This window comes from Carcharodon carcharias, chromosome 9 (assembly GCF_017639515.1).
Source record: "Carcharodon carcharias isolate sCarCar2 chromosome 9, sCarCar2.pri, whole genome shotgun sequence".
NCBI classification, from domain to species: domain Eukaryota; kingdom Metazoa; phylum Chordata; class Chondrichthyes; order Lamniformes; family Lamnidae; genus Carcharodon; species Carcharodon carcharias.
The window spans coordinates 59470178-59497579 of record NC_054475.1 but is presented as its reverse complement, the minus strand read 5'-3'; the positions used below and the strand labels follow the sequence as shown (position 1 = coordinate 59497579).

The window sequence follows — 27402 nt, the reverse complement described above, 5'->3', positions numbered from 1 at the left end:
CTGCTGCTACTGTGCATCGGTGGTGGAGGGAGTGAGTGTTTCTGGAAGGGACTGCTTTATCCTGGATGGTGTCAAGCTTCTTGAGTGTTGTTGGAGCTGCAATGATCCGGGCAAGGGGAGAGTATTCTGTCACATTGCTGACTTGTGCCTTGTAGATGTTGGACAGGTTTTGGGGAGTCAGGAGGTGAATTACTCGTCACAGATTTCTTAGCCTCTGACCTTTTCTTGTTGCTACAGTATTTATATGGCTAGTTCAGCTCAGCTGCTGGTCAGTGCTAACTCCCGGGATGTTGAAAGGATGTGAGTGCGTGTGAGAGGTGGCAAAAGAATGTGATTAACGACAGTTCTGTCCACCCATCATGATGTAGAACAGGCTTGATGGAGCAGCTGGTCTTTTGTCTCTCATTTTCATACGTTTGTACATCCACTGCCCATTGGAAGGTAATGACCAGTTCCCTGGAGCTCTAAAAGTGCCTTTTTATTTTTGCCACCAATTTGGTGCTGAACAGACACAAGAACGCACTACGACAACAAGGCCAGTGCAAGATTCAGATCCCTTATAAACAATAAAAATTTTAAGGTTACTGTGTTGCACACATGTACAAATTAGACGTTAAGACTGATTAGAAGTTGTCACCCAAGTGCCACGCCAAACAACTCAGGCAATCATGGTCTTCCAAACTTAAAGATTATAGCAACACTGGATGATTGCATTGTTGGACGCGCTGCTTTAATGTTGTCTAGCTGCTCCCTTTTTGTTGGTCTTTTGCTCTGATGGTGATTAGGCACTCCAATCTTTCCACACAGATCACATATCTGAACAACTCTATTTATCATTTTTTGTTTTTATTTGAAAGAACTCTTGTTCTTCTGGCCTAATTCTGTATTTCATTAGTTCGTTTCTCCACCCAGCTTATCCTTGGGATCCTTCTTAAGCACCACATTTCAATGCTGTTGATTTTCTTTTCTTCCCCTTTCCCAACACTCCAAGCTTCACATCCATAATTCAATACATTTAGTTGTGCCGCAACACTAGGGAGAGCATGCTTGCACATGTACAGATACAGCGAAGAACCTGCGACATCCCAGACAGCTGTCTGTATTAAAATGAACAAAGGTGGTAAAAAAAAAATCCAACACTGTTCTAGTTCTCCCACAGACCGTCACCACTTTCCTCGCTCTTTCCTTACATTCCCCACTCCCTTGTCTGACTTCCCATGTGGCCCCTCACTGCTCCCGTCACTGGTTCCTCACATCCTCCATTCCCTTACCCCGGCTCCTCACTACTTCCTTTTCTGCCTCACTTCTGGACCAACTGGAAGGGAAGAGAAAGGCAAGGAGCTGCAGGAGAAGCGAGAAGACCGGGGAGCAAGTGAGCAGGGGTAAGCAAGCCAGTGGCGAAGGAAGTGATGAGTTGCAGGGCAAGTGGGAGGGAGTGGCAAGGAGCTCCAGAGGAAGTGGGAGGGAGCGAATGGATGGGAGTGAGTGGCAAGGGGCCACGGGGGGCTAGCAGGCAGAGGCTTTGCATGCACAATGATGATGTAAGGGTTGGTGAATCTATGGCTAGGATTTCCTGCAGTGTGCACAGCCATACAGCATGTGTCATTGACATCAGTGTGTGTGCAATGTATTATGTATTCACTCCTCTTCCATTGGTTTCTCCAGGTGTGTTTCTTGGTCTTGGCCTGAGTGGTATTGTCCCCACTCTACATTTCACCATCGCTGAAGGTTTTGTAAAAGCGACGACTGTTGGACAGATGGGCTGGTTTTTCCTGATGGCTGCGATGTACATCACTGGGGCTGGTTTATACGCTGCTCGCATTCCAGAACGATTTTTCCCCGGCAAATGTGATATCTGGGTAATGCACAGCTCAATTCTTCAACCAGTTATCACCCTGCTACTGGAGCCGACATGGCCCAGATCAGCAAGCTCTGAGCTCCCCAGACGCCTGTCAGTTGACAGGTTCCAGTCAAATTGGTGCATTCAGAGGCTGGTCAAATTCACCTTGGATTGAAAGTTTAGTTTCAGTATTGAGGTTGGCATTGAGTGTAGGTATTGCATCACTTGCCTGCAAAGAGGGCCCTGTATTAATATATCTAGCTTTCAGTCCATGCAAATGTGCCTCACTGCATGCCCAACTGAAAATCTTAAATTAGTTGTCAGTGTAATTTTTAGCACAGTGAGGAAAATTTAGCAAAATTGTCAAATCGTAGAATCACATCTAATGTTGGACACTGTTTTGAGTTGCAAGCGCAGGCTGGCTGGGTGCAGACTGTACCTTGCCCATTGCAAACAGTGGCTGGGACATGCTGTTTGATACAATCTGTCAGTCTTTGGGACATTTGGCCTACATACATAGCATCACATTGGCACTGAAATTCAATTACCCAAATAACTCATCTGTATTAAAGGCGGAACATCTTTTTGACTTGACGGCAGCATCCTGTTGGTGGCGAATACCACTCGTGTTGCTATTGCAAAGTAGCAGTGTGAAACAGCTAGCTTCACCTGTTGTTCAAGTTTTTAAGATACCTTGCCCTTCTAGAGTAATCTGAGGAAGACTGGGCACCTTCCAGGGTTGAAAGTGACGGCCTTAGGCCTGTTCATGAGTTTGTGCAATATACAGCGCGAAATGATCTGAAGAGGGTACCATTCTCTCACAGGATGTCTTTAATGTGCCCTATTTCAGCATCAAGCTTGCATAATGGCTTGGGCCCTGTTTACAAGGTTGCCAATAAGGCCAATTTTATAGCACGTGGAACTGTATAAATCCCAATGCGTGTATTGACCAGTGAAGGTGGGCTTGCGGTAGACCATGGCAGAGAGCCCCCTGGCAGACTTCTCAAATAGTATGTCAAGGAAGGGAGTTCATTTTTTCCATTTTGAAGGTGAGTTTGAGCGCAGGATGGAGCCCAGTAAGACATGCAAGGAAATTATTACACACTGCTACCGATTTAAATATAGCAAATGTATCATCCACATATCAGAAATACATAAGTGGTAGGTGGTTAGGTGTCATTCTATCAAAGAGAAGGTTTCTTATGGAATCTAACAAAGATGTTTGCGAGAGCTGGGCCTAGAGAGGATCCCATGGCAACACCATCTATTTGGGCATACATGGTGGTGTTAAAACTGAACTTAACTGCGCAAGTTGCCGAGTTCATAAGCTCAGTGAATACTGATTCACGCAATGCTGGTGGGTCTAGTTCACCATGATATAGTGCTGCAGTGCAAAAATCTATGGCTTCCTTAAGTGGAACATTGGTGAATAGGCTAGCAATGTCAAATGAGCAGATGGACATAACATTGCTATTGATATGCAAGTCCTGTACGGACTTCACAGATGTGAAGGGTTCTTTCACTGTGTCTGTGGAACACTTGTTCAAAATTGGGTTGTAACTATTTGCTCAGCAATTTGGCCAATTCATGCTGTGCGGAACTGGTCATAGATAAGGTGAGGCGAAAAGGGACATCACTTTTGTGTGTCTTGGGCAGTCCATATATATGCACTGTAAATCGTGCAAACTCATAAACAGGCCTAATGCCGTCACTTTCGGCCCTGAAAAGTGCTCGGTCTACCTCTGATTACTCTAGAAGGGCAAGATATCTCAAAAACTTGAACAACAGGTGAAGCTAGCTGTTTCATGCTGCTGTTATGCAGTAGCGACATGAGTGGTATTGACCATTAACAGGATGCTGCCACCGAGTCAAAAAGACATTCTGCCTATCTCACAAATGAGTAATGTGGCATATGAATTTCAATGCCAATGTGATACTAGGTATGCAGGCTGTATGTCCTTAAGACTGGCCGATCGTATCAAACAGCATGTCCCAGCCGTTGTTCACAACAGGCAAGATACAGACCGTATCCAACCAGGCCGTGTTTGCATTGAAAGTTTTTTCTTCATTTTCTTTTATTTTTCAAAACAAATTAATGTTCCTTTCTTGTCCTCCCTCACCTCAGAAACAAAAGGAAACAAAATGAACAGCCTCTTTTGTCAGTAACACATGAAGTGGAGGAGTTGCTGAAAGAGAGGCTGACCAAATGTTAGCGTGATTTCCCTCCCACCCCCCACCAGTCACAGTAACTTTTGAGTTGTGTCCAACATTAGATGTGATTTCTGTGGTTGGACAACATTTGCTAAGTAATCCTCAGTGTGCTAAAAATTACGCTGACAACCAATTTAAGATTGTCAGTTGGGCTTGCAGTGTGGTGCATTTGCGTGTACTGAAAGCTACATTTATTAAAACACAGGGCCTTTTTCTTTGTAGGCAGAAAGAACATGTACACATGTTGCACCTATTCAGCTAAGCAAAATAAGTGACAGCCTTTTGCTGGTTCATTCCTCAGGGCAATGTCTTGACTAATCAGAATTAAGTTGCCTGGTTTAAAATTTCAAACAATGCTTGGCAGTTATCTATCAGTCACCATCAACTGGTGCATTATCTATGGCAACACCTCTATCAATTAGTGTCTACCTGCCAACCAGTCAGCACTCTCATACAGTATAACGTTGTTGCTTCCTCTGACATTGGTATTCTTGTGATTGTCCTGATGAGTGCAAGACAAAAAGCTTTGTTAAAATGTCTTTTTTCAGCAATACTCAAGTTCTGTGCTACCAAGTAACTATTAAATTCACAGATGTTAAAGGGAATTGTAGTGTGGATCCATTATCCTTGCACAGATCTGCTATCAAACTGTGGAATTATCTGATTGCCATGGATCAGCTACTTGCTGGATTGTTCCACTGAGGCAATAAGTGAACCATACACTTTGTTTTTAATCAATTTGGTTTGTTTTAGCCTTGGTTCAACGGGTACAGAGTTAGCATTTCAGGTCAAAACAGTTGTGATGAAACGTTAACTCTGTTTCTCTCTCCGTCGATGCTGCCAAATGTGCTGAGCATTTCCAGCATTTTTGTTTTTATTTCAGATTGCCAGAATTTTAGTTTTGTTCTTCTCAGAGTCCTGGCCAATAATTATCCCTCAAATCAAGACTGAAAAACAGATTACCTGCTTGGGTATTGCATTGCTGTTTGTGAGAGCTTGCTGTGTACAAATTGGCTGCCACGTTTCCTATATCTCATTGCACTTTGAAAGTATTTCATTGGTTTATGAACTTTGAGGTCATGAGGTGCTATATAAAATCAAGTTCTTTCTAGCTTGTTTTAAATAGTTGACTGTAAACAATCAATGCAGCTACCAGCCTTTCTTCCCCATGTTGAGCCTGGGCATTACTAACCAACACTTTTCCTTTTCTCTACCCAGTTCCAGTCACACCAGCTATTTCATGTCCTGGTAGTAGTTGCAGCCTTTGTTCACTTCCATGGCGTTTCCAACCTACAGGAGTTTCGATATGGGCTGGAGGGAGGTTGCACAGATGATTCATTGCTCTGAGACGTGGGACTACTGTAGAGAATTCTCTACCAACGAGGCCTAAAGTGCATTGAAAGTCTTTTCATTTTCTTTTATTTTTCAAAACAAATTAATGTGCCCTTCTTGCCCTCCCTCACCTCAGAAACAAAGTGGACAGCCTTTTTTATCAGTGAACACTTGAAGTGGGTGAGGGTTGGGGAGTGAGGGAGTTGCTGAGAGAGAGAGGCTGAGCAAATGTTAGCATGATTTCCCCCCCACCGCCTCTCCCCAGTCACAGTAATTTTTGTCTGAGAGCCCCCAAAGAGGTAGTAACACTGGGGACATTGGGAGCTCCTGTTAGCCAGCTCTTCCACACACACAATAAAATCAGCCTCGTAACACCGTGACCAGTTCGTACTCCGACTAATGGGAAGCCCCTGCCCTGTCTGAGGCTGGAGTAATCCTTGGCAGTGTTCTGGTAAACACTGGCTTACTGAGCACTTTCAGATTATGTTATGTCACTCATTCTGCTCAGCTCTTCTCCCTCAGTCGCCAAAATTTGTTAGTGAGGACTGTGACTGTAAGTGTGGGAGGGCGTGGAGATATTAAACCTAACAGTATGGTAGCTCTGATGTGCGGGCACTTTATATTTAGTCATGTACTTGCAACACAGTATTTATTTTAAGGGGTTTTCTGATTGCCTTTATAGACATGTACATTTCTTCACGGGCATTGTTAAGTTAAATCTTGGGGGGAGAGGCTGTTCTGTTGTATATAGGCAGTGCTAGAATAGATGCACTGATATTGATGAGTGATCTGTATCCTGCAATAAAAAGGTTGGTCTAGACCTGACTAAACATTGTTTTTGTTGTGGTAAATTGAGATTATTTCCAGGATCCTTGGAGATTGATGTTTGCCTGAGATGGGGGAGCACTTTGCTCTGCCTTTTTTTCCATGCTATACACAAGTGAGATGGTATTTGTGTCAGAGGCAAAAATGGAAAGAGAAGTTTTGCACCCGCAAGCCCATACACCTCTCACCTATTAAACTACAAAGTGCAGCCCTGTTTTTCCACATCTAGACCCTCCACCACTGACACAGTGGCAGCAGTGTATACCATCCACAAGATGCACTGCAGTAAATCACAAAGGCTCCTTCGACAGCACCTTCCAAACCTGCGACTACTACCACCTAAAAGAATCAGGGCATCAGACACATGGGAACACTACCACCTGCATGTTCCTCTCCAAGCCACACATCATCCTGACTTGGAAATATATCACTTCCTTCACTGTTACTGGGTCAAAATCCTGGAACTCTCTTCCTAGCAGCACTGTGGGTATACGTACACCACATGGACTGCAGTGGCTCACCACCATCTTGAGAAAGGCAAATAGGGATGGAGAATAAATGCTGGCCTAACCAACAATGTCCACACCTGAGAATGAATTTTTTGAAAACATCATTACTGCTCCCCATGCTGGAGCTCCCTCGGAAGCAAACGTTTAGTGTAACAATAACTACCAGCTGTTGATGTACAGCTAGTTACACATCAGAGGATGGGAAATCTTTGACATTTGCAGCCATGGGTCTGGCCCAACATTTATTGTCAACCAGTCTCCCAAATGGACTTTGCTAAAAGGAACGCAAGCTCCAACAAGTCATCGACACCAACACCCATCTAGGACCCTCCACCCCTGCCTGTCCCTCCGTCCGCACCCCATCTTCCAATCCCAGCCCCAGCCGTGTGTTCACTAGATCCCCTGACCTTCCCCTCTCCGATGCTGAACGTTCAGTGCTCAGGAAAGGACTTAGTTTCATACCCCTACGCCCTCACCTTAATGAATTTCGGGCTCGGCACGATGCTGAACTCTTCTTCCGCCGTCTTCATCTCCGGGCTCACTTCTTTGGGCAGGAGTCCTCTCCCCATTCAACGGATCCTTTCACCCACCTCCAATATTCTCCCTCCACCTGGACCCCTCCCCCTGGATTCTTACCTTCTCTTGATCTTTTCATTGAGAATTGTCAGCGCGACATTAGTCATCTCAATTTCCCTGCTCCTCTCACCCATTCTAATCTCTCTCTCGCTGAACTTACTGCACTCCATTCTCTCAGGTCCAACCCTGACATCGTCATCAAACCCGCTGACAAGGGTGGTGCTGTTGTTGTCTGGCGCACTGACCTCTACCGCGCGGAGGCTGAGCGTCAACTCACAGACACTTCCTCCTACTTCTCCCTGGACCATGACCCCACCACTGAACATCAAGCCATTGTTTCCAGGACTGTCACTGACCTCATCTCCTCTGGGGATCTTCCTCCCACAGCTTCCAACCTGATAGTCGCCCAACCTCGGACGGCCCGCTTCTACCTCCTACCCAAAATCCACAAACAGAACTGTCCCGGTAGACCGATCGTGTCAGCTTGCTCCTGCCCCACAGAACTCAGTTCTCATTATCTTGACTCCCTTCTCTCTCCCCTTGTCCAGTCCCTCCCCACCTACATCCGTGATTCCTCTGACACCTTACGACACATCAACAATTTCCAGTTCCCTGGCCCCAACTGCTTCCTCTTCACCATGGACGTCCAATCCCTCTACACCTCCATCCCCCACCAGGATGGTCTGAGGGCCCTTAGCTTCTTCCTCGAACAGAGGCCCGAACAATCCCCATCCACCACTACTCTCCTCCGCCTGGCTGAACTTGTTCTCACACTGAACAATTTCTCCTTCAACTCCTCTCACTTCCTCCAAATAAAAGGTGTGGCTATGGGTACCCGCATGGGCCCCAGCTATGCCTGTCTCTTTATGAGGTATGTGGAATATTCCTTGTTCCAGTCCTACTTCAGCCCCCTTCCACAACTCTTTCTCTGGTACATCGATGATTACTTCGGTGCTGCTTCGTGCTCTCGTCAGGACTTGGAAAAATTTATTAATTTTGCTTCCAATCTCCACCCCTCCATCATTTTCACGTGGTCCATCTCTGACACTTCCCTTCCCTTCCTTGACCTCGCTGTCTCAATCTCTGGTGATAGACTGTCAACCAATATCCATTACAAGCCTACCGACTCCCACAGCCTTGACTACAGCTCCTCACACCCCGCTTCCTGTAAGGACTCCATCCCATTCTCTCAGTTCCTTCGCCTCCGTCGCATCTGTTCCGATGATGCTACCTTCAAAAACAGTTCCTCTGACATGTCCTCCTTCTTCCTTAACTGAGGTTTTCCACCCACGGTCATTGACAGGGCCCTCAACCGTGTCCGGCCCATCTCCCGCGCATTTGCCCTCACGCCTTCTCCCTCCCAGAAACATGATAGGGTCCCCCTTGTCCTCACTTATCACCCCATCAGCCTCCGCATTCAAAGGATCATCCTCCGCCGTTTCCGCCAACTCCAGCATGATGCCACTACCAAACACATCTTCCCTTCACCCCCACTGTCGGCATTCCGTAGGGATCGTTCCCTCCGGGACACCCTGGTCCACTCCTCCATCACCCCCTACTCCCCAACCCCCACCTATGGCATCACCCCATGCCCACGCAAAAGATGTAACACCTGCCCCTTCACTTCCACTCTCCTCACCGTCCAAGGGCCCAAACACTCCTTTCAAGTGAAGCAACATTTCACTTGCATTTCCCACAACTTAGTCTACTGCATTCGTTGCTCCCAATGCGGTCTCCTCTACATTGGAGAGACCAACCGTAAACTGGGCGACCGCTTTGCAGAACACCTGCGGTCTGTCTGCAGGAATGACCCAAACCTCCCTGTCGCTTGCCATTTCAACACTCCACCCTGCTCTCATGCCCACATGTCTGTCCTTGGCTTGCTGCATTGTTCCAGTGAAGCCCAACGCAAACTGGAGGAACAACACCTCATCTTCCGACTAGGCACTTTACAGCCTTCCGGACTGAATATTGAATTCAACAACTTTAGGTCTTGACCTCCCCCCTCCATCCCCACCCCCTTTCTGTTTCTTCCCCCTTCCTTTTGTTTTTTTCCAATAAATTATATAGATTTTTCTTTTTCCCACCTATTTCCATTATAAAATATTTTTAAACCTTTTATGCTCCCCCCACCCCCACTAGAGCTATACCTTGAGTGCCCTACCATCCATTCTTAATTAGCATTCGTTTAGATAATATCACCAACTTCGACACCTATGTGTTCTTTTGTTCTGTTGTCTGTGACATCTTTTGATGATCTGCTTCTATCACTGCTTTTGCCTACAACCACACCACCCCCCTCCACTTCTCTCCCCCCACCCAACCCCACCCCCCCACCACCTTAAACCAGCTTATATTTCACCCCCTCCTGGGTTTCGCCTAGTTCTGTTGAAGGGTCATGACTCGAAACGTCAACTCTTTTCTTCTCCGCCGATGCTGCCGGACCTGCTGAGTTTTTCAAGGTAATTCTGTTTTTGTTTTGTTAGTTCAGTACCAGTAAGCACCGTAGAAAACAGATTTGTGTTTTTTGATTAGTTGGGTGTTTGTATGCATGGAAAACCATCACCGTTTTTAGGAATTTCCTAACCAAGCTAGAGGGACAGCTTCTGTCTATCTCACTTGGAGACACATTTTACCCAAACATGCACACAAATTCTCAAACAACCTAGGCATAGGTTGATGAGAGCCAAGATCTTTGGACCCTAAATAATGAACAAGGTTTAGAGCTGGGGGTTTAATCAGTTCAAATTGCACAGCTTACCAGGGGACTGTTCTGGTAAATTTCTTGTTGTTACATCTAACTGGGTGGGTTCACGAATCATGTTTTCAAGTGACACATTTACTCCTCCAGGTCCTTCTAATGAGCCCAGTTGGCAGGTCAATGACCATTCTCTCCTGCAGGCTCAAGTATTTGATCACTGTATGCCACAGATGATCAACTGGTTTCCAATTAGTCGTCATCAGGCTAACCATCTGGAAGCAAAGGAAAATTCTAACTGGTATTAGATAACTGCCAGCTGGGGGTATGAACTCACTAGAAAGGCAGCTGGTACCAGGAACTGCTCAAGGGGTGAAAAGGCAATTGCATAGCCAGCATCCCATTGTCCATAGAATGAACACGCACCAAACCCCATCTCTATTTGATGGAACCACCAATTGAACATGGAGCATCAGCAACTCTGGAACCCAGTTAGGCCCGCTACATAGAGGCACAAGTTTCATACCCAACCTCTGCATGCTATTTCCCATTTTTGGCATTCCCAAACACGAGATGTTCTCACTTAGCTTTGTGATAAACATATGCCTTCAGCAACTTGTGATGTGCCAGGCACACTGATGTTATAGACATCCAAATCCAATGCCACATTCCAGGCGTACTTTCCACCATCTACCCCAGGCTTTCATAGACAGACCACCCATCCATGAGTTTCACTCCTGGCTACCAGATGACATATAAACAAATGGAAAATACAGGCAGGAAAAGATCAGCTGGTACATCAGGCTTAGCTTGTAGTAACGATCTCCCAGCAGCCACGTACTATCCAGAAGAAAGCAAAAATCAGGGAAAAGCCCAGGAACAATAAGGAAATCAATATGGAAAATTCCTCTGATCCCTTCAGACAATCGAAACCAGTCCAAGAGATGCATTGAAGGGGCTTAGGGAGGAATTTTCAGAGACTAGAGCTGAGACTCCCACTGTGGAGATGGGGTGAATAGAGAAACATCTCAAAGTGCTTTATATTATTACTTTGGATGTGCAGCTTGTTATTGGTAAAAGCATAGAGGGAGTCTCATTAGCAGTGGGGAGAGGTACAGATGGAGGTGGTGATGTGGAGATAGAAATTGATCTTAGTGATGGGCTGGATTGGAGATTGGTAACGGTATACTAAGGTTTTGCACTTGCACATTCAGCCTGAGCTGGGAAGAGAATAGAATCAGACAGATTTACTGTTTTAGTGGAGTTTGATCAGAATGGCTTCAATCTTGTCCCTGTCAAATTGGAAAAAGGTTCCTCCTTATCTATGAATTGATGTCAGATGAGTAGTTTGACCACAAATCATTGTCATGTGTCATGAGGAACAGATGATGGCAGGGAGAGGTAGAGCAAGGTATGGCCAGCATTGGTTGTGAAAGCCAACCCCATGCCAATGGAGAACGTTGCTAACAGGCAACATGGAGAAGAGGAAAAGGAATGATCCAGTGAAAGAATCTTGGGATTCTCCCAATTCGTTAGTCTGGGGGGATGGAGGTAAGAAGGAAATGTGCTGACTATGTTGGGACAGTTAAATGTGTAAAATTTCAAGGGCAGTGGAGCAGGGCAAAGTGGTCAACCATACCAAAAGTCACAGAGGACAAGGAGGGGTTGGACATAAAAGTTACCATCAAGAGGAACTTATTATTGAGCTTGGCCAGGGCTCTCTTGGTGATTCGAGTAGGGCAAAAGCTGGATTTGAAGAGAAACTGTGGGAGACATGGGCAAAGGATGAGTGGCATAAATACAAGTGAGGACTTTAATGAGGAAAAGGAGTTTAGGCAGAGTGCAGTAGTTCTAAAGGACAAAGATTTGAGGTATGGTTTTTGGACAGGGAAGTGATAGTTTTGAAGGGTGGGGGGGACAAGCCTTGAGGAAAGGGAACCACTGGTGATGTCAGTGACCACTGGATTAAGGAGAGGTAGTTGTATGGTAAGGAATTGGACCAAGAGACAACTCTCATGGAGGAGATGAGTTTGAAGAGGACAGGAGATAAAGTGAGGGAGAAACTACAGAGCAACATGGGGTTAACATGAGGGTAAAGAATAGATGATCAGGGGAGGCACAACCGTCTAAGGTAACGGAACATGTCCCAATATTCAAGAGTTAAAAAATAACTTTTTAAATTTGGTGTTAAAGATGGGTATAAAAATATGAAAGAATTCTATTTATATAGAATGAAAAGAGCAAATGCTGGAAATACTCAGCAGGTCAGGCAGTGTCTGTGAAGAGAGAAACAAAGTTAATGTTTCAGGTTGATGACCTTTCATCAGAACTGGGAAAAGTTAGAGGTGTAATAGGTTTTAAACAAGTACAGAGGCAGTGAAAAGGGTGGGAAAGGAGAGGAAAGAACAAAAGGGGAGGTCTGTAATTGGGTGGAAGGCAGGAATGATTAAATGGTGGTAGTGGAACAGAAAAGAAACAAGGTGGGTCTGGAGGAGCTGAAAATGACAAGCAGAATCATTATCAGCAACTGCTGTATGAAAATATGGGGGCACTGGTTATGATCTGAAATTGTTGCACTCAATGTTGAGGCTGGAAGGCTGTAATCTCCCAACAGAAAGATGAGGTGCTGTTCCTCAAACTTCCAATGAGTTTCACTAGGACAGTGTAGGAGGCTGAGGACAGTGATCAAAGTGGAAATGGATTAAAGAAGCAAAGTGGGAAGTGATCACTTGTGGACTGAACTCAAGTGTTCTGCAAAGCGACCACACACTCTGTTTGGTCTTCCCAATTTAGAAAAGACTACCTCATGGGCAGCCAGTACAGCATACCAAATTGAAAGAAGTACAAGTAAATTCCTGTTTAACCTGGAAGAAGTGTTTGGGGCCCTGGATGGTGAGAAGGGAAGAGGTAAAAGGGCAGCTGTTACATCTCCTGTGCTGAATAGGACTATGACAATAGGATGCAGAGGGGTGTTTGGAATAATTGAAGAGTAAACCAGGGTATCATGGAGGGGATGGTCCCTTCAGAATGCCAAAAGGGTGTGTTTGTTGGTCGCATCACACTGGAGGTGGCGAAAATGTCAGAGGATGATTTGTGAATATGGAGGCTGGTGGGTAGAAGGTGAAGAGAAGGGGAACCCTATCGTGATTTATATAACATTGCTAGAAAAAGAGAAATTGTTGTTTTCCCCCTATATTGATCTTCTTGCAAAGTGTCCTGATGAGTGCAAGACGAAAAACTTCAATGTCTCTTTTTTCAGCAATACTCAAGTTCTGTACTACCAAATGACTATATAACACCTTTCACAATCTCAAGGATTGTCCAAAGTAGTTTACAGCCAATGAAGTATATTTGAAATGTAGTCACTGCTGTGACGCAGGGAATGTGAGTTCAGGGGAGACTGTTTGTCAATGAGGAGTCTGGGATTATTCTTGCACCTGAAGATAACCCTGAAATATTCAAAGTGTTAGGCTGTGGACTAAGAAGCATAGTTTCAACCAGCAAAGATTGGGCCAATTATGCATCTGGTCCACTAAAGCCAGGAGGTCTCAGATCTTCAGGTTCAATGGAGTAGAGGTGAATATTGGCGATTGTAAAGAATGAGAGCATCAAAAACAGACCGAAGTAAGGGATCATTCAAATAGCTCAACAGCAGGAGCAACATCCTGTAGGGTGGAAGACTACAGTAGACAAATTTGGGAGTACAAGAGATATTGATGTGAGATTGGTTAAACTCAAGCCATCTCTCACTACATCCATTTCCTCTTTTTTGCAACAAATTGATCTCAATATGGCTCTGAACCTTGCATATGGGTCAAAGAAAGTTCTTCTGTTCCATGCCTAGATTCTCCAAACCAAATAAGATTCCATGGACTCTTTTCAAAGCAGCGCAGGGGAATTCTCCCCATGTTCTGTCGAACATCTATTAAAAAATAGATTATCTGATCATTCTCACATGCTTGCTTGTGGAACCTTCCTAAAGAAAAGTGGCTCCCTCATTTTTCAATAGCAAGTATTCAAAAATGTTTAGTTCCTGTTACTTTGGAACATCCTGAGATCCCAAGAGACACAGTATAAATACAAGTTTAAGAGGAGGTGGTGTAGTGGTAATGTCACTGGACTAGTAATCCAGATACCCAGGCTAATGTGCAGGGCACATTGGTTCAAATCCCACCATGGTAATTGGTGGAATTTAAATTCAATTAATAAAATCTGGAATTGAGAGCTACTCTCAGTAATGGAGACTATGAAACTATCATTGATTGTCATAAAATCCCATCTGATTCACTAATGCCTCTTTAGGGAAGGAAATATGCCATCCTTACCTGGTCTGGCCTGTATGCAATTCCAGACCAACAGCAATTATTGGAAAAAATCAGCAGGTCTGACAGCATCTGCGGAGAGGAATATAGTTAATATTTCAAGTCTGTGTGACTCTTCACCAGACTCTTCTCTGTATTCCTCTCCGCAGATGCTGTCAGACCTGCTGAGTTTTTCCAAGTATTTTTGTTTTTGTTTCGGATTTCCAGCATCCGCAGTTTTTTGCTTTTACCACAGCAATTCTTAACTGGCCTCAAGGGCAATGAAGGATGGGCAACAAATGCTGGCCTTGCCGGTGATGTTCATAGCTCAAGAGATAGATTTTTTTCGTCCCTTGCTACTGCCTAGGGTTTGGCTTTCTACTTACTATGAAATCTCTGCAGCTTTTTTATTTGTTCAACCTCTCCTTCACCTCCTGTGATTAACCAAAGTTTCTCCCCCTGTCATTTAATGGATGTTTGTGGAATAGTGGCAACCCCCCCATCCTCCACAAGCCCCCTCCCTGTACCTCGTCACCGCTTCCCATGCCCCAACACCAGCATCCAGCCCGTCCCTAAACGCTGGTCGCAAGTCTAGCCCATACCTCCGACCCTATCTGATTCCCAGCTCCAGGATTCAGCTCCATTCTGTCTCCAGGGAAGCTACCACGTGACCCGGCTCCCAGCTACGTGCGCATGCGTCAGGCGATGCATTGTGGGTGTTGTAGTCCAGTGGGCGGCTGGCGGACGGTAAGCGGCGGTTCCGAGGGGGAGGGGTGGGAGAGGTCGGGGTCTCAACACCACCACTCCCATCCTCTCAACCCGCGGGGAGTGAGGAGGGAGCTGGTGGAAAAATCCCTGGAGAGCGGGTGGGGGAAGGCCGAGGGCAGCAGCGGCCCCGGGAAGGGGTAAAGCAGAAAACAGGCAAGTGGGCCCCTGGAATAGAGGGGAATTAACCCGTTGGAAGAAGGGGGAATGAACCCCGGTTGGGGGCGGGGCGGGGCGGGGGGCGGGTGAAAGGGGGAATGAACCTAGGGTAGGGTTGGGTTCGGGGGGGGAAGGGGGATGAACCCGGGTCGATGTGGGGGGGGAGGGGGGAAAGGGTGGATGAACCCCGGTTTGGGGGGGTGTTGAAGAGGGAAGGGGGGAAGGAACCCATGGAGGTTGGGGGGGGGAAGGGAAGGGGGGATGAACCCATGGGGGTGAGGGGGGTGAACCCATTGGGGTGAGCGGGAAGAGGGTGTGAACCCATGGGGGGTGGAGGATGAACCCATGGTGGGGGGAGAGGGAAGAGGGGATGAAACTGGATGGGATGGAGAGAGAGAACGAGGGATGAACCCATGGGGAAGGAAGGGGGGTGAACCCTCTGTGGGGGGCAAGGAGGGATGAATCCCCTATGGGGGGGCAAGGGAGGGGATGAGCTGGGGAGGAGGGGAGGGGAATGGGTGTATGAACCCATGTGGGGGTAGAGAAAGGGAAGGGGGGGAGAGAGAGGGAAGGGGGTATGGACCCCTGGGGTGGGGTTGGGGAGATAAACCCTGAGGGGGAGGGGAATGGGGGGGATGAAGCAAAGCGGAGAGGGAATGAACCCCAAGAGGGTATATGTGGGGATGAACCCCTGGGTGGGGGGGGGGGGTGCTGATGCAGAGGCGAACCCCAGGAGGGGGAGGAGGGAATGGGACCCCAGGGGGTGTGGAAGGGGGCATGAGGCCTGACGTGGAGAGCAGACCCCGAATTGTGGGGCAGGGTGAAGGGGGGAGGAACCCTATGGTTGGGGGTGGGTCGACGGTGAAGGGGCAATGAATCCCGGGGTTGGGGAAGGGGGGATGGACCCCGGGGTTGGGGAAAGTGAAGGGGGGATGAACCCCTGGGTTGGGGAAAGGGAGATGAATCCTGGGGTTGGGGAGAGTAAAGGGGGGATGAACCCCTGGGTTGGGGAAGGGGGGTGTGATGTTGGAGGGGGAAGAACCCTGGGGTTGTGGTTGGGGAAGTGGGGGGCGTGGTGAAAGGGGGGTGAACATTGGGGTTGGGAGGAGTGGTGAGGGGGGAGGGTGAATCCCAGAGTTGGGGAGGGGGGGTGAAGAGCCCCGAGATTGGAGGGGGTGAAGGGCCCCGAGATTGGAGGGGGTGAAGGGCCCCGAGATTGGAGGGGGTGAAGGGCCCCGAGATTGGAGGGGGTGAAGAGCCCCGAGATTGGAGGGGGTGAAGAACCCCAGGTTTTGGGATGAATGGGGGATGGACCCCGGGGTTTGGGGGATATATGAAGGGGAGGCAGTGAATGGGGGTTGAACCCTGGAGTGTGGGGGTGGGAAGAGGAGTTGAACCCAGGGAGGGAGAGAGGGGAGAGCTGGGGAATTAACCCTGGGTGGACGGTAGGGGAGGAGTGAATGAAAGCAAGAAGGGAGAGGGTGGGTGGAAGCGGGGATGACTCCAGGGAGTTGGCGGAAGGGGTTTGAACCTGGGCTGGGGAAGAAGGATGAACCCGGGGAGTGAGCGGGACTGCGGGGAGGGGGCGGGAATGAACCCGGGGAGGGAGTGGATTTGCATGGGCAATGAATCTGGGGAGGGGGGGTGATGGTGAGTGGAATGAACCTGAGCGGAATGAACCTGAGCGGGAGGGGGTAATGAACCCCGGGTGGGCGGTAGGGGAGGGGTGAATGAAACCCAGGGAGGGAATGAACCCGGGGAGGGATGCGGTGGGGGAGAATGAATGCGGAGAGCTGGGGGGAAGGGGGTAATGAACCCTGGGAGACCAGTAGGGGAGGGGTGAATGAAACCAGGGAACGAGAGGGTGTGGGGAAGGGAATGAACCGGGGAGGGAGAGAGTGGGGGGAGGGAATGAACCGGGGAGGGAGAGAGTGGGGGGAGGGAAAGGGTGGGAGGAGGGAACAAACCGGGGAGGAAGAGGGTGGGGGGAGAGTATGTACTTGGGGAGGGAATGAAACCGGGGAGGAAGAGGGTGGGGGGAGAGTATGTACTTGGGGAGGGAATGAACCCGGGGAGGGAGAGGGTGGGGGACGAGGGAGGGTATGAACCTGGAGAGGGAGAGGTTGGGGGAGAGGGTATGAACCCGGGAAGGGAGGGGCTAGCAGTGTCAGTGATCCTGGGGAGGGGTGGGGTTGGGTGGAATGATCCTGGGGGGAGGGTGGGCAGGTGGAATGAACCTGAGGTGGTGTGTGGGGAGGGAGGGGAGACTAGTGAAATGAGCCCTGGTTGCGGGGTGGAATGAACCTGATGGGGGTCAGGGAATGAACCCGAGGGTGTGGGGGGAATAACCTGAGTAGGGGGTGGTGGGACTGTGGGGGAGTGAACCTGTGGGGTGGCTGGCAACGGGGGAATGAACCCGGGCCTTTGGTGGGGGGCCAGAGAAGGGTGTAGAATGGACCTGCGGTTTCAAATGGGAGGGAAGTAAATAGGGTTGAGAAAATCAGGGAGGTGGGAAACGGCAAAAAATAAACATTGAGGGACCAACAGGAGGAAGTACATCAGGAATCCAGGAGGAATGTGGAAATAAACTAGGAAGATCGATACAAGCAAAATGCTGCGGATGTTGGAAATCTGAAACAAAAACAGAAAATGCTGGAAAAACTCGGCAGGTCTAACAGCATCTGTGGAGAGAAAAAACAACAGAGTTAACATTTTGAATCTGTATGACTCTTCAGAGCTAAAGAGAAGTAAAATGTGATGAAATTTATACTGTTTAAGGGGGGTGAAGCAGCTGAAGCTGGATAGAAGGTCAGCGATAGGTGGGGGCAAAGGAGAGATTGCCAGAGATGTCATGAACAAAAGGACAAAGGGGTGTTAATGATAATGGTACTGGCTACAGGAGGTGCTGATGGTGGCATTAAGGTCAGAAAGCAGAATGTGATAATAGCAGGACAAGGGTAAGCACTCTGCAAAGAACAACATGAACAAGTGACAGATGGCCCTTGTGGAAGCGGAGTGGGGGGAAGAGTACGGTGTTGGGAAAAAAAGATCAAAAATAGGATAAAAGATGGGGATAAAACAATGAATAAAAATTAAAATAAATAAGTGGATAAAAAATAAGAATTAAAAAATGAAGATGAATATTGAAAAAAGGGGATAAAAAGTGGGGGTGAGGATAGAGGAGAGAGTTCACGGTGTGAAGTTATTGAACTCAATGTTAAGTCCGGAAGGCTGTAAAGTGCCTAATCGGAAAATGAGATGCTGTTCCTCCAGTTTGCATTGGGCTTCATTGCGGCATTGCAGCATTAGAACATTGCAGCAGACTAAGGACGGACATGTGGGCATGAGCAGGATGGGGTGTTGAAGTGGCAAGTGACAGGAAGGTCTGGGTCATGCTTACTGACAGACCAAAGGTGTTCTGCAAAGCAGTCATCCAGTCTGTGTTTGGTCTCTCCAATGTAGAGGAGTCCTCTCATTCCGACCGACTCCCGCAGTTATCTTGACTACAGCTCCTCACACCCTGCTTCCTGTAAGGACTCTATCCTATTCTCTCAGTTCCTTCGCCTCTGTCTCATCTGTTCCGATGATGCCACTTTCCAAAACGGCGCTTCTGACATGTCTTCCTACTTTCATAACCAAGGTTTCCCACCCACTGTGGTTGACAGGGCTGTCAACCGTGTCCAACCCAGCTCCTGCGCCTCTGCTTTCACACATTCCTCTCTCCCCCAGAACCATGATAGGGTCCCCCTTGCCCTCACTTTTCACCCCATCAGCCTCCGCATTCAAAGGATCACCCTCTGCCACTTCCACCAACTCTAGTATGATGCCACCACCAAACACATCTTCCCTTAACCATCCCCCACCCCCCCCTCCCCGTCAGCATTCCATAGGGACCATTCCCTTTGGGACACCCTGGTCCACTCCTCCATCACCCCCAACACCTCATCCCCCTCCCACGGCACTTTCCCATGCAATCGCAGAAAATGCAACACCTGCCCCTTTACCTCCTCCCCCCTCACCATCCAAGGGCCCAAACATTCCTTTCAGGTGAAGCAGCGCTTCACTTGCACCTCCTTCAATTTGGTACTGCATTCACTGCTCCCAATGTGGTCTCCTCTACATTGGAGAGACCAAACGCAGACTAGGTTACCGCTTTGCGGAACACCATTGGTCTGTCCGCAAGCATGACCCAGACCTCCCTGTCGCTTGCCATTTCAACACTCATTCCTGCTCTCATGCCCACATGTCTGTCCTTGGCCTGCTGCAATGTTCCAGTGAAGCCCAACGCAAACTGGAGGAACAGCACCTCATCTTCCGTTTAGGCACTTTACAGCCTTCTGGACGTAACATTGAGTTCAATAACTTCAGACCATGAACTCTCTCCTCCATCCTCACACCCCCTCTTTTATCCCCTTTTTTCAATATTCATTTTCATTCTTTTTATCGTTTTATTTTTATTTATTTTCATTTTTATTCATTGTTTTATCCCCACCTTTTATCCTATTTTCGATCTTTTTTCTCACCACTGTACTCTCCCCCCAACCCCGCCCCCACAAAAGCCATCTGTCACTTGTTCATGTTATTCTTTCCAGAGTGCTTACCCTTGTCCTGCTATTATCACATTCTGCTTTCTGACCTTAATGCCACCATAAGCACCTCATTTAGCAAATGCCACTATCATTAACACTCCTTTGCCCTTTTGTCCATGACGTCTCTGCAATCTCTCCTTTGCCTCCGCCTAGCACTGGCCTTCTATCCAGCTTTGCCTGCCCCACCCCCCTTAAACAGCATAAATTTCATCACATTTTATTTCTCTTTCGCTCTGAAGACGAGTCATACAGACTCGAAGCGTTAACTATGTTTTTTTTTCTGCACAGGTGCTGTTAGACCTGCCAAGTTTTTCCAGCATTTTCTGTTATTGTTTAGGAAGTTTGTTACATCAGCAAGAGAGAAGATTGGCACATAAAGGGAGAGAATGATAACAGCAAGAGTTAATAAATAGAGGGACAGCATTGTAAAGCAAATAAAGGGGAGAAGCAGACAGCAGATGGAGAAAGAGTTAGATGGGGGAAGCATGAGCGAGGTTAAAGTGGAAATGTTTGGCTTGGGGAAAGATTTCCAGAGAGTGGGTTCAAGCAAGTGTCTGCTATTGGTGCTTGGTTGGCTGTTGCATAAAAGGCCAGAGTCATGCAACACAGCTGCTGCTGTTCACATTTTCTATGGTGCCTTTTGTGGAGGAAACAGGTGATTCACGGAAGGGAAATAGATGCTGGGCAGGTGTATATGGCAGAACAGAATGTCAACATGTCCTGATGAAGATTTGAAAGAGTCAGCGGGAGCAAGATGGATGGGTTTAGAGACAGAGTTCAAAGGCTGGGCCTGATCTTGTTGAAGGCTCTGACAGTGCTGGTGGGTTGAGGGAGGGAGTTGGAACAGAGGGTTAGAGAAGGTTGCAGGGGCAGTTTAAGACAAGCATCTGGAGGGAGACCTTCAAACTTGGTTACCCGTAGGCAATGAGTGAATTAAGCTTGCAGACTGTTTCATATGATTACAGACTCTTGGCACACTATGTGCCACCAAATGATAAAATGCTGGTCTTGTTGCACAAACATTGATGCTAGGGCAGCACAGGGTTTGTTAACATGCCAGACAGAGCTGAACAAATCAGCACATACATCCTTCAATGTGAAAGTACTCTAGAGAGGTAGAAACAGTTAAAAGAAAAACTCAGCTCATTGGCCACCCCATTGCAGTTTTTTAAATTCATTCATGGGGTGTGGTCATCACTGGCTAGGCTAGCATTTATTGCTCATCCCTAATTGCCTTTGAGAAGGTGGTGGTGAGCTGCCTTCTTGAACCCACAGTACTGTTATGGAGGGAGTTCCAGGATTTTGACCCAGTGACTGAAGCCTAGACAAGAATAATGTGCAACTGTTTTCCCATGTCCTATTTAAATCGAATGATTACACAGTGCATGGCTGAATTACTGGTACAGGCTCCTGGTCGGTGCCACCAGCATGTAGAGATATGTCTCCTCCCAAATGGAGTGGAAGCCAATAGCAGGCTTGTCACTTTGTCTTGGTTTACTAGGCCTGTAACAAATACTGAAACAGTAAATTATATTTTGTGAGATTTGGGATGTGCAGAAGTAGCGAAAATGCAGTTGTTGATAAATTTATCAATTTACAGTACTGATCCTTTTATTAATATTCCAGGTGATATGACTGGATATGGTTGAAAACGATTGAAATGAGAGAAGTCCTGTGGAGTTAGCTTTGCTCAGTTCTGGGAGAACGGAAAGGCTTGGGAGTAATTATATGGTGGTGGCAGTCTGGAACTCTCCCATGGCTTGTCGAATGTACTGGTAACTCTGGTTCAGCAAGCGAATGTAAGAATAAATCCTCTCTGTGACGTAAGGACAAATATGAGTTCCTTTCAGCATTTTCCATAACATTTGCAAACTATATTATCAAGCCTGCTTTTGCAATCTAGATTGTTTTCAGTGTTGCAGTGATCAGACTGCAGACTGATTTAGTTCTGTTGAGCATTGCAAAGGTTCCGTCTAAACTTCCACTGCATTGTTTAATACTGCAGCGCCACAGACAGCAGAGTCTAAGTTTATGCCATTCAGTTTAATGCACTAATATTGATCTAATCTCAATTTCTCAGACATCAGAGGAGATCCTGAATTTAGAGTACAAACATCATAAAACAGTTGGGACTGAATAAGCCTTAAATCCATGCTCAGAATTTGAGCAATGTGTTTAATCTGCCGCTCCTGCACAAATCTGAGTGGAATAGAATCAATTAAACCATGTTTGTCACTGGAAAGTGGTTGCAACAGACAGGCATTCTGTTTAATCTAGACAGGATGGTGTCAACTACCTATAATCAGAAGTTCACACATGGCAGCTCCTACTTTGCAGAAGGAAATTTGCACGTAGGAAACATTGGTGTAAAATTGATGCACTGTGTCTGTTTTTGGGTTAAATCCATGTTCTTCAGACAGGGTCTGAATGTCTTAGTTGGTTAACACTGGGATCAGGTTCCTTTTCAAATGGGGTGGGATCTTTTAAGTCTATTTGAGAGGGGCCTTGGTTTAACGAATTATCTGAAAGATGGTACCTCCTGTAGTGCAGAAGTTCCTAACTACCAGCCTAAACTAAAATCACACCGTGCTGACTCAGATGTGAGTATGCTACCATTGAGTCAAGAGTGGCACCGTAAGAATCTTGGGTTGAGAGGTAGTGAGTGACTGAGTGATCTTATGACTTGTTGGTTGGGTTAGAGTTATGGTGACAATGGACAAAGATACAGAGAAGATTTTGTTGCATCATAGAAGGGAGGCCAGCAGGCAGAACTGCCAGCTTGTTTAGATTTGTGTTGATTGGATTTTATCAACAAAAAACAATCTTAACTCTTGGTACCAAAATGCACTAATCACAAGATTGAAATGATATCTTGAGAAATGAGCATCTGATTTTCAGTGCAGCAGCTTTTAAGAAAGGAGATTGATGCTGTGGGTAGGATAGCTTCGATGGATTAGCTGTAGTGTGGATGGCCAATAATTGGAATTGAATGCAGGTGAAGGGGGCCACTTGGGATAGCCGATAAGCAGATTCGTGAACAGTCGGTGTGATGCAGTATCTAGGGAATGGAAAGAGGCCTCAAGGTCAAAACACAATGAATGAAATTGCCAACTAGGGTAGCAAACAGACTGAATCACAATAGAGAACTGAGGAGAAATGTGGGCATTCTAGACACATGTTAATGGTCTGTCAAGTAGTATTGTCAAATGCAAATTTGTCGAATATTGTCTTTATTCAAAAATGCTTTAAAATCTATTTAACCTTATGGCCTCAAGTTTTTCAAAGAAGGTATTAAATATTAGAAGATTTTCCTAATCTTTCAATAATGTATTATTGGTCTAATTTTAATCCAGCTGTAGGCGACTAGATTTCTCTTCATTGGCTTTAAAAGTAGGAAGGCTCAACATGGCTCCTCGGGATATAATGACCAACTCACATGCCAAGTCAATTCTCAACACTATGAACTCTCTGAGGAAGAGTAACACCCTGTGCGATGTCACATTGCGAGTTGACAGCAAGGATTTTCCTGCTCATCGTATTGTGTTGGCCGCTTGCAGTGATTACTTTTGTGCCATGTTCACCAGTGAGGTAAGCTGGCAAGCTGCCATTGTAATTTTTTCTCTAAAGATCAGTCAGGAAACATGTTCACTTCCTCTTCGCAGCAGTACTAATGTTTGTCAGTTTATTGACTATGGCTCCTTAAATTAGGGCTATTTAATCAGCATTATCAATTAGTCCCAAGCAAGAGTCACTGCTGTGTACTATGGTTTATACATAACTTTTACTTCCCCAAGTAAGAAAAGGCTGGATGGACAGTCAACTTGCATGCTCCTAGTGACTGGCCTACAGCATGGAACTATTGGAATTCAGAAGGAGGCCATTTGGCCCATCGATTTTGTGTTAGAGCAATCCAAAACTAATTTTACTGTCCTGCTATGCCACTTCAAACATTTTTCCAGGTTTCCCTTAATATGATGGTCTCTGTCTCAATTACTTCCTGTAGCAAAACATTTCTTGTTGCAACAACTCTTGAATGACAGTTCTGGATTTCTCAGTCTCCTTGATGATTCCCACTACACTCTGAAACAAAATATTTCCTGATTTCATTCTTGAATGGCTAACCTACATCTAAATTGGAAAACTGCAACTCTCTTCCCCCAAAAAGCTGTTGAGACTAAGTCAACTGAAAATTTCTGTTAGAATCATAGAATGGTTACAGAAGGAAGACATTTGGCCCATTGCATCTGTGCTAGTCTTCTGCAAGAGCAACTCACCTGTCTTTTCCCCATTGTCCTACAAATATTTTCTCTTCAAATAATTATTCACTTCCCTTTCAAAAGCCATGATTGAATGTGCCTCCACCTCACTCATGCAGTGCATTCCAGATCCTAACCACTTGCTGCATAAAAAGATTTTCCTCATGTTGACATTGCTTCTTTTGCCAATCACCATAATTCAATGTGCTCCAGCACTGGATCCTTCTGCCAGTAGGAACAGTTTCTCTCTATCCACTCTGTCCAGATACCTCATGATTTTGAACACCTCTATCAAATCTCCTCTTAATCTTCCCTTCTCCAAGAAGAACAGCTCAACTTCTCCAGTCTTCAATTCTCATGAATCTTTTCTGCATCCTCTCTAACACTTTCATGTCGTAGCTTTTGTGTGGTGCCCAAAACTGGACACAGTACTCCACTTGAGGCTCAACCAGTGTTTGAAACAGACTTAACATAACTTCCTTGCATTTTTACTATATGCCCCTGTTTATGAAGTCCATGTAGTGGACTTCAAATATAATGTCATATATTACATTTTGGGGAAGCACTCTCAGCTTTGAGATCTGATTTTAAGTTCAGCCAGAGATGGGAGGAAATTTCTTCTATATAAGCTCTCAAGAGTCCTACAGGAACGTGTTTGGGTTGTCTCAGTCGAGTTCCTAGTACATCCTCCACAGAGGCTTTATGAACGTATGAACAAGGAACAGGAGTAGGCCATTCGGCCCCTCAAGCCTGCTCCACCATTTAATAAGATTGTGGCTGATCTGATAGTAACCGCAAATCTGCACCTTGCCTACTCCCGATAACCCATGACTCCCCTTGCTTACCAAGAATCTATCCACCTCTGCCTTAACAATATTCAAAGACTGATACACTTTAATATTTCCAGTCAAAGATCAACTAACTCAAAGAATTTTTGAAGTCCATCTGAGAGAATCTCAATTAAATGTCTCATCAGAAAGATGAGGGGCAAGGGTATTAAAGAACCATGGAGTTGAATGCAGATCAGCAGTGATCTAATTTAAGGATGGAACAGCCTCAAAGGGCTGAATGGTCTTCACCTGTTCCTATGCTCCTTCTTATGTTCCTAGTTCTAAGATTGTGCACACTCTTTATTTGATTTTATTGGATTTTTATTGGAAATAAGGTTGGTCTCATCGCTATTGGTGCCTGGGTATGTAAATAAATAAATTTCAATTTTCCAGTGGTGGGACATGTAGTAAAGAGTGGATGTCGTTTTGTGTTTTCATGATCTTCTAATTCAAACTGCTTGCCCCTTATAAGGCAAGTTATTTTTAATTGAAAAACCATAGTAAAGGGATCAGAACAAAAGGAAATGACTACAGATACTGGAAATTTGAAGTAAGAACTAAAAAGCTGTAAATGCTCAGCAAGTCTAGCAATGGAGAAAGAAACAGTTACTGGATGGAAACTTAACACCTCTGAATTTTTTCTGCTGTTGAGACCAAAAGCAAGTTTCAACCCTGATGATGTCAGCTGACCATGTGGGTCACAATATATCCAGTTATGAGGCAACATTCATTGTCCAATTAAAGGCGGCAGGTGGGTTCCCAGGCAGTGAGGGTGGGGAGGGAGTCCCAATCAGAGGGCCAGGAGACGTGGCTAGCCAGCATGTCCATTGGCAGAGGTGAGCACTGCTAAAGCACGTAGCGGAAAGCAAGGGCATCTCAAAACGGATACGCTCTCTGAAGCCCTATTAAAATACAAAAATGAAGAATGGCCAGAGTTGGTAGGCCATATTTGTGGAGGGGGCATCCCTGCACAGGACTGCTTGTGATTCTATGGCTCTGGAATTAAGGGATTTATAGGAGGCATTGATGGTCCCCCTGGACTGCCGTTGGGAGGCTGCCTCCAGCTACCTGCCGAGCTTCAGGCGTATTGGGGGAGCCATCTACGAGCAAGATCGCTTGGAGGTGGAAACACATCAGGGAGCCGAACCGATGTGCTATCTTCAGATTTTGCTCCCAGTCCTGCCTCCAAACCCATATTTGTGGGGCCAGGAGGATTCCACCCATCGTTTTGGGTATTGTCCCTTCGTTATTGAGTTCTAGTAAACGTAGCCAAGATAGCCCATTGAGAAACTCAGCCTGAGTTGTGTAAACTCAACCAGTGCATTTACACGGTTAATGGTGTGCTTAGCTATTGACAACTGTTCAAACAGATCAGATCATATCCTTCCTTTCTGTCATCCTTCTGGCATAGGTTGAGCTGCAATTTTGTCAGTTGTACAAAAAAACCATAGAACAATTAGAGCACAGAAGGCAACCATTGATTTTAGGAAATAATGTTGGGCAGGTGAAAGGGCTGTCAGTGAGAGAGCATTTTAGAGGTAGTGATCATAATTCAGTTAGGTTTTCTTTCTCTGGTTGACCTCCCCAATGTATTACCTCACACTTTTCTGAATTGAACTCCATTTGCCACTTCTCGGTCCACCTGACCGTCTATTGATTTTTTTCCTGCAGTCTATGACTTTCTTGCTCACTATCAACGCATGGCTGATTTTTGTACCATCTGTAAACTTCTTAATCATGCCCCCTACATTTAAGTCTAAATCATTAATATCATGAACCGCATGGGATCCATTGCAGAGTACTGTGGAGCCCCACTAGAAAATGCATTCCAGTCACAAAAATACCCATTGACTATTACACTTTACTTCCTGCATTGAACCAATATTGGATCCAACATGCTACTTTCTCATGAGTTTTTAATTTTCTGACTAACCTGCCATGTGGGACCTTGTCAAAAGCTTTACTAAAATCCATGTAGGCATCAAACACACTACCCTCATTGACCCTCCTTGTTACTTCCTCAGAAAATTCATTCAAGTTTGTCCGGTATGACCTACCTTTTACAAATCCTTCCTGACTGCCCTTTATTAATCTGTGTTTTACTTGCTGACTCTCCCAGAATTTTTTCCAATAATTTGTCCACCACCGAGGTTAGGTTGACTGCTCTGTAATTATTTATTTGGTCTATCCCTTTTCAAACAATGGTACAATGTTAGCAATCATCTAGCCCTCTGGCACCATGCCTGCATCCAGAGAAGATTGCGAAATGATGGTCAGAATGTCCATTATTTCTTTCCTTTCTTCTCCCAGCAGTCTGGGATACATTTAATCTGATCCTGGTGATTATCCAGTTGCGTTCACTTGACTCATTTCTGGGCTGAAGGGCTCATCTTATCAAGAAAGGTTGAACAGCTTGGGCTATACCCATTGGAGTTTCGAAGAATGAGAGGTGATATTGAAACATAGGATCCTGAGGGGACTTGATATGATACACCCCCAGCAGTGTGTTTA

The 27402-nt window shown here is 46.1% G+C and overlaps 2 protein-coding genes across 5 annotated transcripts in view; both read left to right on the top strand.

The window, feature by feature from the left end:
- LOC121282611 (adiponectin receptor protein 1-like) overlaps positions 1–6201 on the top strand; it is a 29973-nt gene extending 23772 nt beyond the window's left edge. For 2 of the 3 annotated variants that reach the window (XM_041196387.1, XM_041196388.1), the window contains exons 7-8: positions 1666–1859; positions 5270–6201. In XM_041196387.1, the coding sequence (XP_041052321.1) occupies positions 1666–1859; positions 5270–5398 (323 nt within the window). In that variant the 3' untranslated portion in view covers positions 5399–6201. The remainder of the gene's footprint in view (positions 1–1665; positions 1860–5269) is intronic. The other variant, XM_041196389.1, reaches the window with a different exon arrangement.
- An 8780-nt stretch (positions 6202–14981) lies between these two features.
- The window catches only part of klhl12 (kelch-like family member 12), a 59709-nt gene continuing 47288 nt past the window's right edge, over positions 14982–27402 (top strand). Inside the window, exons 1-3 of one of the 2 annotated variants that reach the window (XM_041196385.1) lie at positions 14982–15039; positions 21432–21604; positions 23159–23393. In XM_041196385.1, coding sequence (XP_041052319.1) covers positions 23211–23393 — 183 coding nt within the window. In that variant the 5' untranslated portion in view covers positions 14982–15039; positions 21432–21604; positions 23159–23210. Of the gene's footprint in view, positions 15040–21431; positions 21629–23158; positions 23394–27402 lie in introns of both variants that reach the window. The other variant, XM_041196386.1, reaches the window with a different exon arrangement.